The sequence below is a fragment of the Catharus ustulatus genome, chromosome 1 (assembly GCF_009819885.2).
Source record: "Catharus ustulatus isolate bCatUst1 chromosome 1, bCatUst1.pri.v2, whole genome shotgun sequence".
Classification (NCBI taxonomy): Eukaryota; Metazoa; Chordata; class Aves; order Passeriformes; family Turdidae; genus Catharus; species Catharus ustulatus.
This window is the reverse complement of record NC_046221.1, coordinates 5,394,231-5,406,666: the sequence shown is the minus strand read 5'-3', so window position 1 is coordinate 5,406,666 and position 12,436 is coordinate 5,394,231. Positions and strand designations below refer to the sequence as shown.

The 12,436-nt window shown below is 45.5% G+C and overlaps 1 protein-coding gene across 1 annotated transcript in view; it reads left to right on the top strand.

Annotated features, from left to right (window-relative positions):
* Nucleotides 1-12,436, top strand: part of ACVR2B (activin A receptor type 2B) — a 107,677-nt gene that overhangs the window by 83,207 nt on the left and 12,034 nt on the right. The window contains exons 4-9 of the mRNA XM_033065675.1: nt 1,669-1,820; nt 3,462-3,605; nt 4,667-4,810; nt 5,626-5,774; nt 9,255-9,369; nt 11,002-11,140. Of these exons, the coding sequence (XP_032921566.1) occupies nt 1,669-1,820; nt 3,462-3,605; nt 4,667-4,810; nt 5,626-5,774; nt 9,255-9,369; nt 11,002-11,140 (843 nt within the window). The remainder of the gene's footprint in view (nt 1-1,668; nt 1,821-3,461; nt 3,606-4,666; nt 4,811-5,625; nt 5,775-9,254; nt 9,370-11,001; nt 11,141-12,436) is intronic.

Sequence of the window (12,436 nt, the reverse complement as noted above, 5' to 3'; positions counted from 1 at the left end):
GGTTTTCTTTATGATGGACAGTTCACTATGGGATGTTACGAAACAAAATCCCACACAAGGGGAAGAGGGCAGAGTGATTTACATAGCATGGGTTGAGCCTCAAACTCTTAAAAGGTGTTTGATTCCTTCCTCATGAAATCCATAGGTCATGAGTCTCCAGATACCTTGAGCATCTGGGATTTTTGCATTTTATTCTGTTTTGTTGGTTGGGGAATTAAAGGGAAAGGGTGTGTACCAGCTTTCAGAGCCTGTGGACATGCATCAAGGAAGAAAAGTAATAGCAGGACTTTCTTCAGAGGCTAATAGAAAAACAATGATTCTTTTAGCTGTATACTTTTAAAAGTATCATTCAATAAAAACTATTAAAACAGGTGAATCTTTTCCTTAGGTTGGTTTGAACCAGCTGCATTTACTGAGATGTTCTAATAGACCTTTATCAGATTTTCCTGGGCTGTCCTGATAGGTTTTTAATTGTTTACATGGGTTATATTATCTCCTGTTATTAACGTACCCGTAGCAACCTAATAGCAAATATTCTTTCTCTCACAGTTTTTTGTTTAATTTGGCAAGTCTTGTTATTTTTTCCTTCCCTGTCTCCAACATAGCAACATGGCTCCATTTAGTATTCCCATTGTTTGTGTCTCAACTGCACTGATGTAATTTGGAACAAGAACTACTGTGGGAATAGTGCATTTGATTGTGACTCCGGCAGCATTTTACTAAAAACTGACAACTTGTCAATCACTGTGAAAGGTAAAGCAATGCTGTAAGGGATTTCGTGCTCTCTTAATGCATTTGGAAGGGTTAAGAGGAGGAAATTTTCTGCTTTTATGTATCCCAACAAGAAATACCTATCTTAAATAAAGGTCAATGGAGGCTCAGCTTGCAAAGTGTGGTTTGGGCCATTGTTAGTCCATTACTAACATTACTTCTACAGAGAAGAGAAAACCATGGAGCCTTATGAATGCTGTTGGGTGTGATGGGACATGCCAGTGTTATAAATTGCTCACCAAAATCGGGTAGGTCAATCAATAAGGCAATTTATTAGTTTGTTGATAAGGAACAGGCAAGCAGCACTGTGGACATGGGGAGTCTGAGCTCCACCAACACGTCTGTCCCACCTTTGGTCACTGCCCCTTTTATAGGCAGCTCCTTGCTGGGCTGTGACATGCCCACTGTGCTGGGGTACAAGCCTCAGCAAGCCTGAACATGTTGGCTAGCACTCAAGCAGCAGTGGCCACAAGCCCCCACCAGGTCTGGACAAGGTTTGAACATGTTGTCAGGTTACACTCCTAGCAAACAGGGGAAGTTTGCTTCTGTTCGTACAAGCCCATGTTTTCTTAGACATAAAAAGTGGATACAATTCATGATTATAGAGCAGAGTAAACAATACATAAAACCAAAAAGCACAGCAAAGTGATTTTAACAAATATAATGAACTCATTATATTTTCTTGTGTATCATGTCCATGTTTTGCTTTCAATGCAATATTCTTGTTTCTATTGATCTCATGGTGTATTTCCACAATGACACGAATCACTATACAGCATCTCACACCAGCCAGCTTTGCAGTGGAAGGACAGAAGGGGTTTGGTCACCTCTGGATGTGCAGCTGCCAGTGCTGCTGCATTCCTGAAGCATTCCTTTTCCCTGGCTCTTTCCTCACAGTCATATACGAGCCGCCGCCGCCAACGCCGTCGCTGCTCAACATCCTGGTGTACTCGCTGCTGCCCATCGCCGTGCTGTCCGTGGCCATCCTGCTGGCCTTCTGGATGTACCGGCACCGCAAGCCTCCCTACGGCCACGTGGACATCATCGAGGTCAGCGCTCCCCCTTTCTTTGGGGTGCTCAGTGTGTGTTCACACCCGCTTCTGCTTCGCTCTTTTTGGCTGGCCTAACTCTTCTTCACTGAAGCTGGTGAAGTTGGCATCCATGTGATGCCTAGAGGAGCTGGAACAGAGTTAAGGGGAATAAAATGGGGATTTATTGAGAGATTTTCAAAGGCCTCACCCTGGCAGTACCGTGAAACAATCATGGCCCTGCCTGGATGGCTCCAGGATGGAAGCAAAAGAGAGCTTGGTCACAAGAGCTCACATTTTTATAGGTTTTAGTCCATTTGCATGCAGGAGTCAACCTTCCAATTAATAGCCTCAAATCATGAAGTTTCATCCTCCTTGCTTGCTTGCCCACCCTCCTCTTTTCACATTGTTCATGCTTAGGACCTGAAGTCTGAAGAGATTGTCCTTGAGTTCCCAGCTGGAATAGGACTGGTTTGTCTTCACCACCCAAGCACAACAGAAAAACTTAAAACTGAAGGCATCACATGGAAGTGTCAGACTGATGGGTTTAGGTGGGGTTACCACACATCTGAGATACCTGAGGGAGGGAATTAGACAGCCCTGCTTGGTGGCTGCCATTCCTCCCAAACTCTCAAACCCATTGCCTGATTTCAGCCAACTTTGTAGAGCATCAGAGATCTGAGAGATTATAAAATTCCTGCCAGCTTCCTGGAAGGAGAGAGGAAGCTTTCCCTGATGAAGCTCAGGTTTTATGAGCCCTCAGAGAATGGGTGCACGAGGCTTTGGGGCCTTGGAGACTTCCAGTACCAGAAGGGAGCCCACAAGAGAAGGACTTTATTTGGTGACAGGACAATTGGGAACGGGTTAAAAGTGAAAGAGAACAGGTTTAGATAACATAGTAGGAAAAAATTCTTGCCTGTCAGGATGGTGAGGCCCTGGCACAGGTTGCCCAGGGAGGTTGTGACTGCCCCAAGACCAGGCTGGATGGGGCTCTGAGCAACCTGGGCTAGTGGAAGGTGTCCCTGCCCACGGTAGGGGGATTGGAGCTGGATGTTCTTTAAGGTTCCTTTACAACCCAAACCATTCTATGAACTGTGAACCTTTCCCATGTGAAAGCAGAGCTCCAGCCCCACATGTCCTACAGGGTCACATTGTCCTGGATAATGCAGAGTTTAAACAGATGTGATCTGTGTGATGCTGACTGAGCTGCCCTCGGCTGGGGTGGCATGGAGCATGCTAATGCACTGGAGAGCAGTGGGAGGTTTTAGATGTAGTTGGCTGTCTGGTCACAAAGATCAAAAGATTCCCACTTTGGGCAGGAGGTAGCCTTGAGGACATCAGTGCTTTATATCCCAAAATAACTTTTGCTTTGAAAACACAGGAGAACTCAGGTTTTGCCCAGAGCATGGCAGGCAGTAGTGTCACAAAGTGACACTTGGAGGTGTAGATTGTTATATGTGTTCCATACCAATACCCTACAGAACAAGCAAGACAGGGAATTTCATGCTGTTCTTGCTGCAAACAGTGCATCTAAATAATTTGTATTAAATAAAATGTCACTTCTTCATGCTTCTTTCCTCACGTGCAGTCTGTCAATTCCTCCCCTCCCTTTATTTCACAGTCCAGCTTCAGCTGGTGACAGTGTTTTTTCCTCTGGTGCAGGATCCTGGCCCACCACCCCCTTCTCCCCTGGTTGGCCTAAAGCCCCTGCAGCTCCTGGAGATCAAGGCAAGGGGACGCTTTGGCTGCGTGTGGAAGGCTCAGCTGATGAACGACTACGTAGCAGTGAAAATCTTCCCAATCCAGGTGAGAGGGACACTGCTTCAGGTTCTTGCTGGCCAGGGGCTTCCTCACCAGTGCTGAGATGCTCCAAGTGCCTATGGAGATTATGGGTTTTGAGACTATAACAAAGATGCATTTAGGCTCTTCTGCTGGGGGAAAAAGTTCAAGGACCTTTCCTTCCTCCACTTCTCGCTGTGTTATCTCATTACCAAATGCTTCCTGTAGCAGTACTTGTTGCAAGAAGGGCAAAACCAAGCACATTCTGAAACCTACAGGGTGTGTTAACTTCCCTGCCAATGCCTGTGTTGTTTAAATCCAGCAAGGCAGGGTGCAGCTGTGGTGCCCAGAGTGCCCTGGCTCTGTGTGTCCTGCCTGGGTGGGTTGTAAATCTGGATGCAAACCCAGTGAGCAGTTTACAGCCTCCAAAGGGAGAGCCCTGGTGCTGTGGAAGCAAATTGCACTGCAGTGTTTCTGTCAGCTCCTGCCTTCTGCTCTAGGAAACCTCTGAACACTCCTGCCTTGATTCTCTAGGAATTGCAGATGAAAAGAGTGAAGCAATCAAAAGTCAAGTGAAAGAAAAATGACTGAAACATCTTTGTGCTCCTCTGCTGTCTCCTTCATTACTTTTTCACCTCGTATTTGTTGTCATAGCATTGCTAAAGGAAATCTGCACATCTTCTGTCCAAGCCAGCTGTAGTAAATATTCAATAGAGCCTAGATTAGATTTTGCAATTGCAGCAATTGCACTACAAGGCTTATCCTGGGTGCTGTATGCACAGGCTTTCTTCTTGCAAATATCCTTAGGAAATCTTGAAAAATCTTATTTCTCAGTAAGGTTGAGTTTGGCTTCCTCTCTGCTCCCCACACATGTCCTTTAGGAACAGCTGAGGATAATTTTGGAGAGGGGATATTGAGGACATCAACTTTCTTCTTTAGGGAAAACAGCCTCCTTTTGAAGGAATGCATCACATCCTAATACTGGAGCATGATTTTTAGAGCAGTGTGAGCAGCTCTGACTGAACTGAAGGAGCTGTTTGCTTTAAAGGGAAGCGTGATCTTTGATGGTGCATTTCTCCCTGCTTCAGGATAAGCAATCTTGGCAGAGTGAGAGGGAGATTTTCAACACTCCTGGCATGAAGCATGAAAACCTTTTGCAATTTATCGCAGCAGAGAAAAGGGGGACAAACCTGGAGACAGAGCTCTGGCTGATCACAGCTTTCCATGACAAGGTAATGTATCACTGCATGGACATTTTGGGAAGGCAGAGAAGGAGCTGGCTGTGATACAGCAGGATTATAATCCTTGTAATCTATCCAGTCTGTTCCTAGTGGGCCATGACTCTGTGGTAGCAAAGTGCTCCTGCTCCCCCACTTCAAAGGCCCTCCCTTTAGTTTTCATGGCTTTCCTACACGAATAAAGGATTAATAAAAGTGGGATTTAGGAAGGGAGAGAGGCACAAAAGGCCACAGCTCACATCTGTGGTGGTCACCATCTCTTGATGACATCACGGGATCTCATGGAGCCAGCCTGCCCCTTGCAGATGCTCCACGCTTGCTTTTGAGGCTTGGGGCACATCTCCCACTTCATGGATTGCTTTAGTTATAAAGCATGACTAACACTTAAAACAAAGGTGCAAATCTGGGGTTGAGCCAGCAGTTAAATCCAAGGTCTGCTTGAGTCAATCATTGCCACAACCTGATACAATGCTTTATCTTGCATGGAAGGCTTTCCCCTTGCTGAGGCTGGATGAATTGCTCTGGTTAAAGATGATTTTTACCCTTTCTTACCTCCCTCCCTCCCTTTCCCTGGCACATAAGTAGACATCAGGAGGTCTGTGCTGCCAAGGGCTGAAAACTCATGGACACTTCTGATTTTTATTTCTTCTTTTTACTTTCACTAGTGATTCCTCCTCTCCTCCCCCCAAATTAAATGAAAGCTGAGATTTTTCAAGCACTCTCTAAACCATTCTCTAAACTGATGAGTTGGCACATCTGTCACATAGAGGGGTCTGGGATTAAGAACTGACAGTGTTCCTGTTCTGCAGGGTTCTCTGACAGATTACCTGAAGGGCAACATCATCAGCTGGAACGAGCTCTGCCACGTTGCAGAAACAATGGCCCGTGGCTTGTCCTACCTTCATGAAGATGTCCCCTGGTGCAAAGGTGAAGGACACAAACCTGCCATAGCACACAGGTAAAGCCTCTTTGTTTACACTGTCCTTGAAATGATGCTGTTGAATGGAGGAGGAAGTTGTGCTTTTAGGGAACTAAAGGCCTTTTAACCCAGAAAATCCTGTGCTACAACAAGAATTTTTTTCAACTACGTATAAAATGGTGAGGGCCAAGTTAGTGTCTTGCCTGTGGAGTAGCACAGTTGGTAGTGGCTGATGTGGAATGTCCAAAAAGTGGGAGCTTCCCTCTTCCATCAACTCTTCCTTTGTGGTGGGAAGGGAATTCTGGTTGCTGCAGAACCACTCTTTGAAAGGACTTGGCTTGATAATATCACATTTTGATCTGTGTATTTCTATGGCTGTACCAGCAGTTGGACCCTATTTTTCCCTGATTTAGACTGATAACTCCACTGTGTGTCTTCCCACAGAGCCTTTGATCATTAGGTAAAAAATGGAGAAACAGAAAATGGCTGCTAGTTACTTTTCCCTGTAGTTTTATAAAGCCCAAATTGTGCCAGGGTGTTCATGAGAGACACCACAGCAGGTGCCACCCTGCCCCTGAGAGCTCCTGGCACACACTCCAACCCTCCTGCAAGATAGCATTGGGTTAAACCATCCTCATGCTTTACCCTTCTCCAAAGTCCCACACTGCCTGCCCTAGACTAAAACATCTCTTCTGAGTGGTTTGCTCGTGGCAGGGAGGATGGGGGAGATTTCCAGAAGGGATTTACAGGCTGTAATCCATGGCCATACTCCCCCAGCACATTTCATCTAGGAGGGACTTAAACCCCACGTCCAGCTGCAGCAATCTGTACCCGATCTAGCAGCCTGCCTTCGTGTATGGCAAGATAATCCCTGTTTTTGCAAGGGTATCCCTGCCCCCAAATCATTCCACCTCCCCAAACCTCAAAGTTTTGGAGAGCTGAAGGCTTTTGAAAGAACCTGCAGCTGCCTTTGTGCTGCTCCTGGAGCTGACCCCTGTGTCCCTGACATTTGTCCCTGTAGAATAAAGGCAGTGGTTTATAGATGAAAATTCCTGAGGGTGGGGAACAGAGGAAGGCTATAGAAAGGCTTTAAAGCAACAGATCGTGCTCATTAGTGTCCCTGTCCATTTAGCAAGTGATAAAAGCTGGAGAATGTAGCATTTGTGTGAATTTAGCACATACCTAGTGGAGGAGGAGTTTCAGGACACAAGGGATTTCCCTCGGATTACCCCACTCCTTTTAATTTTATTTTTGAAAGGAAACACTAAATGCATTTTAAATCTTGGGAGGGGCATGTGGGGGGTGTTTTTGAATGTTTTCCCAAAGTGCACATGGATGGAGATGCTGGGGTTGCCAGGTGGAGCTCCCTATCACTGCCGGGCAGGGGTTCAGCCAACTCCTCTCTGGCCCCCGGCACTACAAGGAGGATTAAGGTTATGGAATCACTTGGTGCAAAAGTGCCCCCACGTGGAAGCTGCAAATAAAATCTCCAGTGTCTCAATCGAATTAACTCACCCATTACTCATAGTCTGCTTGTTCTGTATTCCCTAGTTTGGAGTGCTATATGAAAAAAACCCCAAAATTTTCTTCTTTTCATGCCACTTTTCTTTGTCAGTGACCATTTTAGGATGGTCTAATGCATATGATGTTATGGGAATTCTACCTGGCACAGTTTGGATTAAGTACTTCTCCCTGGCCTGGATACATTTGCATTGCAGCTCAGACTGCCCAGTTCAAGGTGATTTGTGAAAGGAAGGAAGGAAAGCATGGAAAAAATGGAGAAATGTATGGAAGTGGGGGAAAAAATGGAATTGCAAAGGGAAAATCCTGCATCGTGTGTCATGATGTAGGAGTTAACTGTTGCATAGAGCACTGCAGGTCAGCAACAGCAGCACAGGCCCCTACAGTAATGCTGGTTTACATCTTGTTTCACCTTGGAATCACATCATTCAGGCAGATTGTGTGATAATTTCTGTGTGCCACTGCTTTGCAAAAATCTCGTGCACAATCTGTACCATCCTGAGGGCATAATCCCCTAAAGCTGAGCGAGCAAAGGCGTTTATCCATGTCATTAGATGATGGCTGTTTCCTAAGCCTGTGGGGAAACTGCTCTGGCATGGAAGCAGGCAGTCTCTAGGATGACAGATCGTGGGAAATGCAGCTTTTCTGTGAAATGGATGGGTACCAAGGTTTGGGAGGCTCTGCAAAGCTGTCCTGAGTCCCTAGAGGTGATGGAGGCTGCTTTCTGCTGGGGTTCACTGGCTGCACAGTGCCCTCCAACTTCACACCCACTTCCCCCATCTTAATCCTCAAGGCAGAAATGCCCATCATGCTGTGTTTAGCTTAGAAAGGATAAATCCTCTCTTCTGATATTTTAAGCTCAGAATCAGGGGCTGGGTGGCACAGGATGATTTTTGCTTGCAGTGCTGTGAGCTGATGCTCTGGCATCTGAGGCTGCAGGGAGCAGCCCCTTCTCCATGGTCCAGCAGTTTCTCTCTTCACAAAGAATTTTGACAGGTCTCTCTAGCGCAGAACAATCCTATCTGCCCTCATTAATTATTTTGTGCAGGCCTGCAATGTCCTGCAATCAGCAGGGTCACCGAGTGAATTGATGATAGGGAAGTTATAATGCTGAGCATACAGGACAATTGCCATCTGCTGTCTAAGGTCTGTAATTTAATTAGATTGCCAAACATTCCTTTTCAGATGAAAATGCAGGAAGCCCAGGGAACAGGGCTTGACTGTTAGGCATCTCAGTGTGATCTTCCTCCAACCCCCACCCTTCCCAGCCCCTGCAGATTTACCTGAGCTGCCCTGAAATGATCCTGCTGCAGCACAGGGCTGACACAAATGTCCCCTCCAAGCACAGAGCCACCTTCTCTACTGCAAATTCTTACAGCTGCCTGTAAGCTGCCTGCTCCAACTCTGAGTGTGGCCTCATCCCCTTCCCTGCTTGATTTCCACCCCTCTGAATTCTCCAGGGAAGATCAATCCAGCAATTACAACAGAAGGCTGATAGATGACTGTGGCAAAAGTCTGTTGAAGCATGTAGTCAGGGTGGAGAGAGTCTCACCAGCATCTGCTGATTTCCAGAAAGATCTAATTTTGTAGATAGCAGCAAACATTCTTACTAGGATAAAGAGTAATATAAATGTAAACTTGCCTTGGTTTTGCTCTTGGGAATGAGAAGGGCCCAGAAGATGGGGGTCCAGAGCTGGTTTTATATACAACTTGCTCTAATTAAAAGAGCCCCTTCAGATCAGATTTTATTTTGAGATTAATTCACTGTAGAGTTTGACTGACTCTGTGCTGGTCAGCTCAGGGCTGCTGTGTTTTAGGGACAGGGGCAGTGAGGAGCAGCCAAGTTTGCAGCACTGGCCATGCTGGGAATCTGGGGAAGGAGGAAGAAAGGAGCTGATTTACTGGGAGCTGCTAAGCCCACAGACAATGTGTGTGCTGCAGTGTGATTTAGACACATGCCATGATAAACCCTTCCCTTGCTTCTTGGCTCGTCCATAGGGACTTCAAGAGTAAAAATGTCTTGCTGAAGAATGACTTGACAGCTGTGCTAGCTGATTTTGGACTGGCTGTACGGTTTGAACCTGGGAAACCTCCAGGGGATACTCATGGACAGGTAAGCATTACCTTTAACTTTTTAAAAATTTGACCTTTACATAACTCCTCTGGAGTGGGGGCTAGTTTGTGTAGATGCATTTAATTCTCTTTGAGATATGTATTTTTTTTTCCATAAAAACTTGTGCTCAGACATAAATTCTGGGAGCTGCTCTAATCTGGATGAGTGGGGAGAGTGCTCAAACCCTTCTGGTTGCTGTGCAGGTGAGGTTGAGGTCCCCCCAGCCTGGGGTCTGGTGGCCTCCTTCTTCAGACACTTCAGTCTCTTTATTGCTTTGGTAAAAAATATCCACAGAATCACAGAATATCACATTGGGAGGGACCTCAAGGATCATCTGGTCCAACCTTTCTTGACCAAAGCAAGCCAAGACAGTCCAGCTGAATCTTGGCAGTGTTTAGTTTTGGAGTCTGCTGCACTTCTCTAGGCCATAACACAAACATTAAAGCTCCCAAATATTAATACTGATACCACAATACAAATATTAATAATCCTAAAATTATTGATTTCATTTTAAGAATTCAGCCAAGCTGGCTGCTTGGGTGACCTTTGGCACAGCTGGCTGTGGACTGTGTAAACAATATACAATATACTACAATTTTATGGGTTCTTAATTTTCTGTCTTTGTGCAGCAGCAAGCAGCCCCTCATTCTGCTCTCATGCCAGGACAGCAAGTCCATCATCCCCTCCCTGTGCCTCCAGTGCTTTCTGAATTCCCATCTCCAATGCAATCTCCCTTTTTGACCTTTATTTCAGAAGGAATGAGCACTCTTCTGGGTTAGCCTTACTCAGCTTTCCTCATTTTTGTCACCTTTTTTTTGATTTTTCCAGTATTTTGCACATCTTTCCACATCCTGGCTTCACTCTGTCCCCACTGTCTCAGCTAACAAAGAAGAGAGAAGAATTTCCCTAAAGGAAATTATTAAATTCAATTCCCAAGAAAGGTGCTTTTTCCCTTGCTGTCCTGTCTACTCTCCCACATTATGAGTATACTAAACATAACAATGGAGGCACTATAATGAGGACTGAATTCCCTCAAAAAAGAGATCTTTTCCAAACTATGGCAGGACAGGGTTCATGTTTTACTACAACTGTGGATACAGAAGATTTGTTTTACCTAGGGCTGTCAAACCAACACATTTTCCCACCATTTCAGGAGATATAATTTTTTCTCTTCTCTATTTGTTTGACTGTGTTTCTAGTTATTGTAGTGGGGGGATGTTTATTTGGATTTGGAGGTTTTTTTGGCGTGAAAGAGAATTGAACTTTCAACAACCAGGATAACCAAGTCAGACTTGACCTCAGGGTGTTCTGTGTGTCTCCAAAACACCATTTTCTCATGCAGGGTGTGCTGCTGGAGCAACATGCAGCAGAATGGAGACCTGCAGGGTGCACTGAATGAGTATCACACATGTAGCTTTGCACTTTGGATTCCTCCTTCATGCAGCTTATGTGGACTGAGTGACCTCAATGAGAGTCAGTGTCAGAAGCAGCAGCTTCCCTCTGCTTGTTTCTCCAGTGAGGTGCACCTTTAGCAGCAGTGCCCTCCAGGCTACTGAAACCAGCTCTCACCTCCAGCCAGCACAGGCTGAGGGGCCCAAATGCAGTGTAACTTGAGCTGTGTTTTTTCTCTAGGTGGGAACAAGGAGGTACATGGCTCCTGAAGTGTTGGAGGGAGCAATCAACTTCCAACGAGACGCCTTCCTGAGAATAGACATGTATGCAATGGGACTGGTCTTGTGGGAGCTAGTCTCCAGATGTAGAGCAGTTGATGGTAAGAAAAAAAGATTTTCTTCCCTGGGGAGGCTTCTGTTTCAGTGTGGTTTAGTGGTCCAGAGAATGGATCTGTCTCTGTTTAAAAAAAATAATGATCAATGGCATATTTTCATTAAAAGCAGCTATCCCTTTTTTTTTTTTTTAACATAATGTGTTACTCTCTGTATATAATAATCTTTGTAAGTGCTCAAGCCTCAAAATACTTTTTACTATGTTGGTTACCTTGCAAATTGCTGAGAATTCAGAGGGAGAAGCTGATCCCTGCAGGATGGGTGTCCTGCACTCCTGTGCCTGCTCTGTGCTGCTCTCAGTGCACTCCACATTCCTGCCTTGGGCTCCTGAGAAGAGCCACAGAGCCAGCTTGGTTGTCACTCACTTATGCAGGGCAGGGGGACAGCCTGAATGGAAAGCACCTTAGTGAAATAGCAGCAACACAGGGCTCAAGGATCTTCCTGGGCCAGCAAGCCCATTTCCCTGCTACCATAATCATTAGTTATTGATCTTTGACTTTTGCTGATTGTGAGAAATGGCACTCACTTTTTAAAATTTCAAAGGTTTATTAAAAACCTTACAAAATGCAACAAAGGAGTGAATAAGGAAAAAGGACAGCACACTGGAGGTTGATGACCCAGCAGCCACCAGCTTTTCTATAAAATGGTGCTCCACCTTTCACACCCCAGGGGCTGCATCAGGCAGCCCTGGCCCCTCCCAAAGCCTTGTCTGGCAACTTCCATGCTTTGGTGGAGATCATTTTCCTGCAACTTGACTGGAGGGCAGGTGTTGCCATGTTGTGGCTCCTGGGAACAAGCCTGGCTTTTCCCAAATGCCCTATGCAAGGGGCACAGGCACACACCTCCCACGTGCTGAAGGATCTAAAAGTATGAACTTCATGGTGTCTCCTTTCTCTTTTTTCATCCTAAAGCAATGCTGCAAAGTGGGGCCTCTTTTCTGTCCAGTCAGCACATTTCTCCTTTAGGTTTATGACCCTTGCCATGTGCAGGACAATGAAGCAGCCACGTCATTGTAGTAGCTCCAAGGTGCTTCCTCCACCTTTTTTCTTCTTGTGCTCTGAACTGAATATCAAGTTCATAAAACAACAGCACCTCACCTAGACTTGAAATGTTTTTGTTAGCATTCCAGTAGGACTGAGGAGCATGATTATAATTAAAATGCCTCCTGTAAGTGTGTGGTAAGAGAAGGTCTCATCTTCAGAAATGTACAGTCTAACAAGATAAAATGCTGGAGGAGCAGGGAGCTAGGAGCACAGTAGGGTAAAACAGTGGTACACACATCA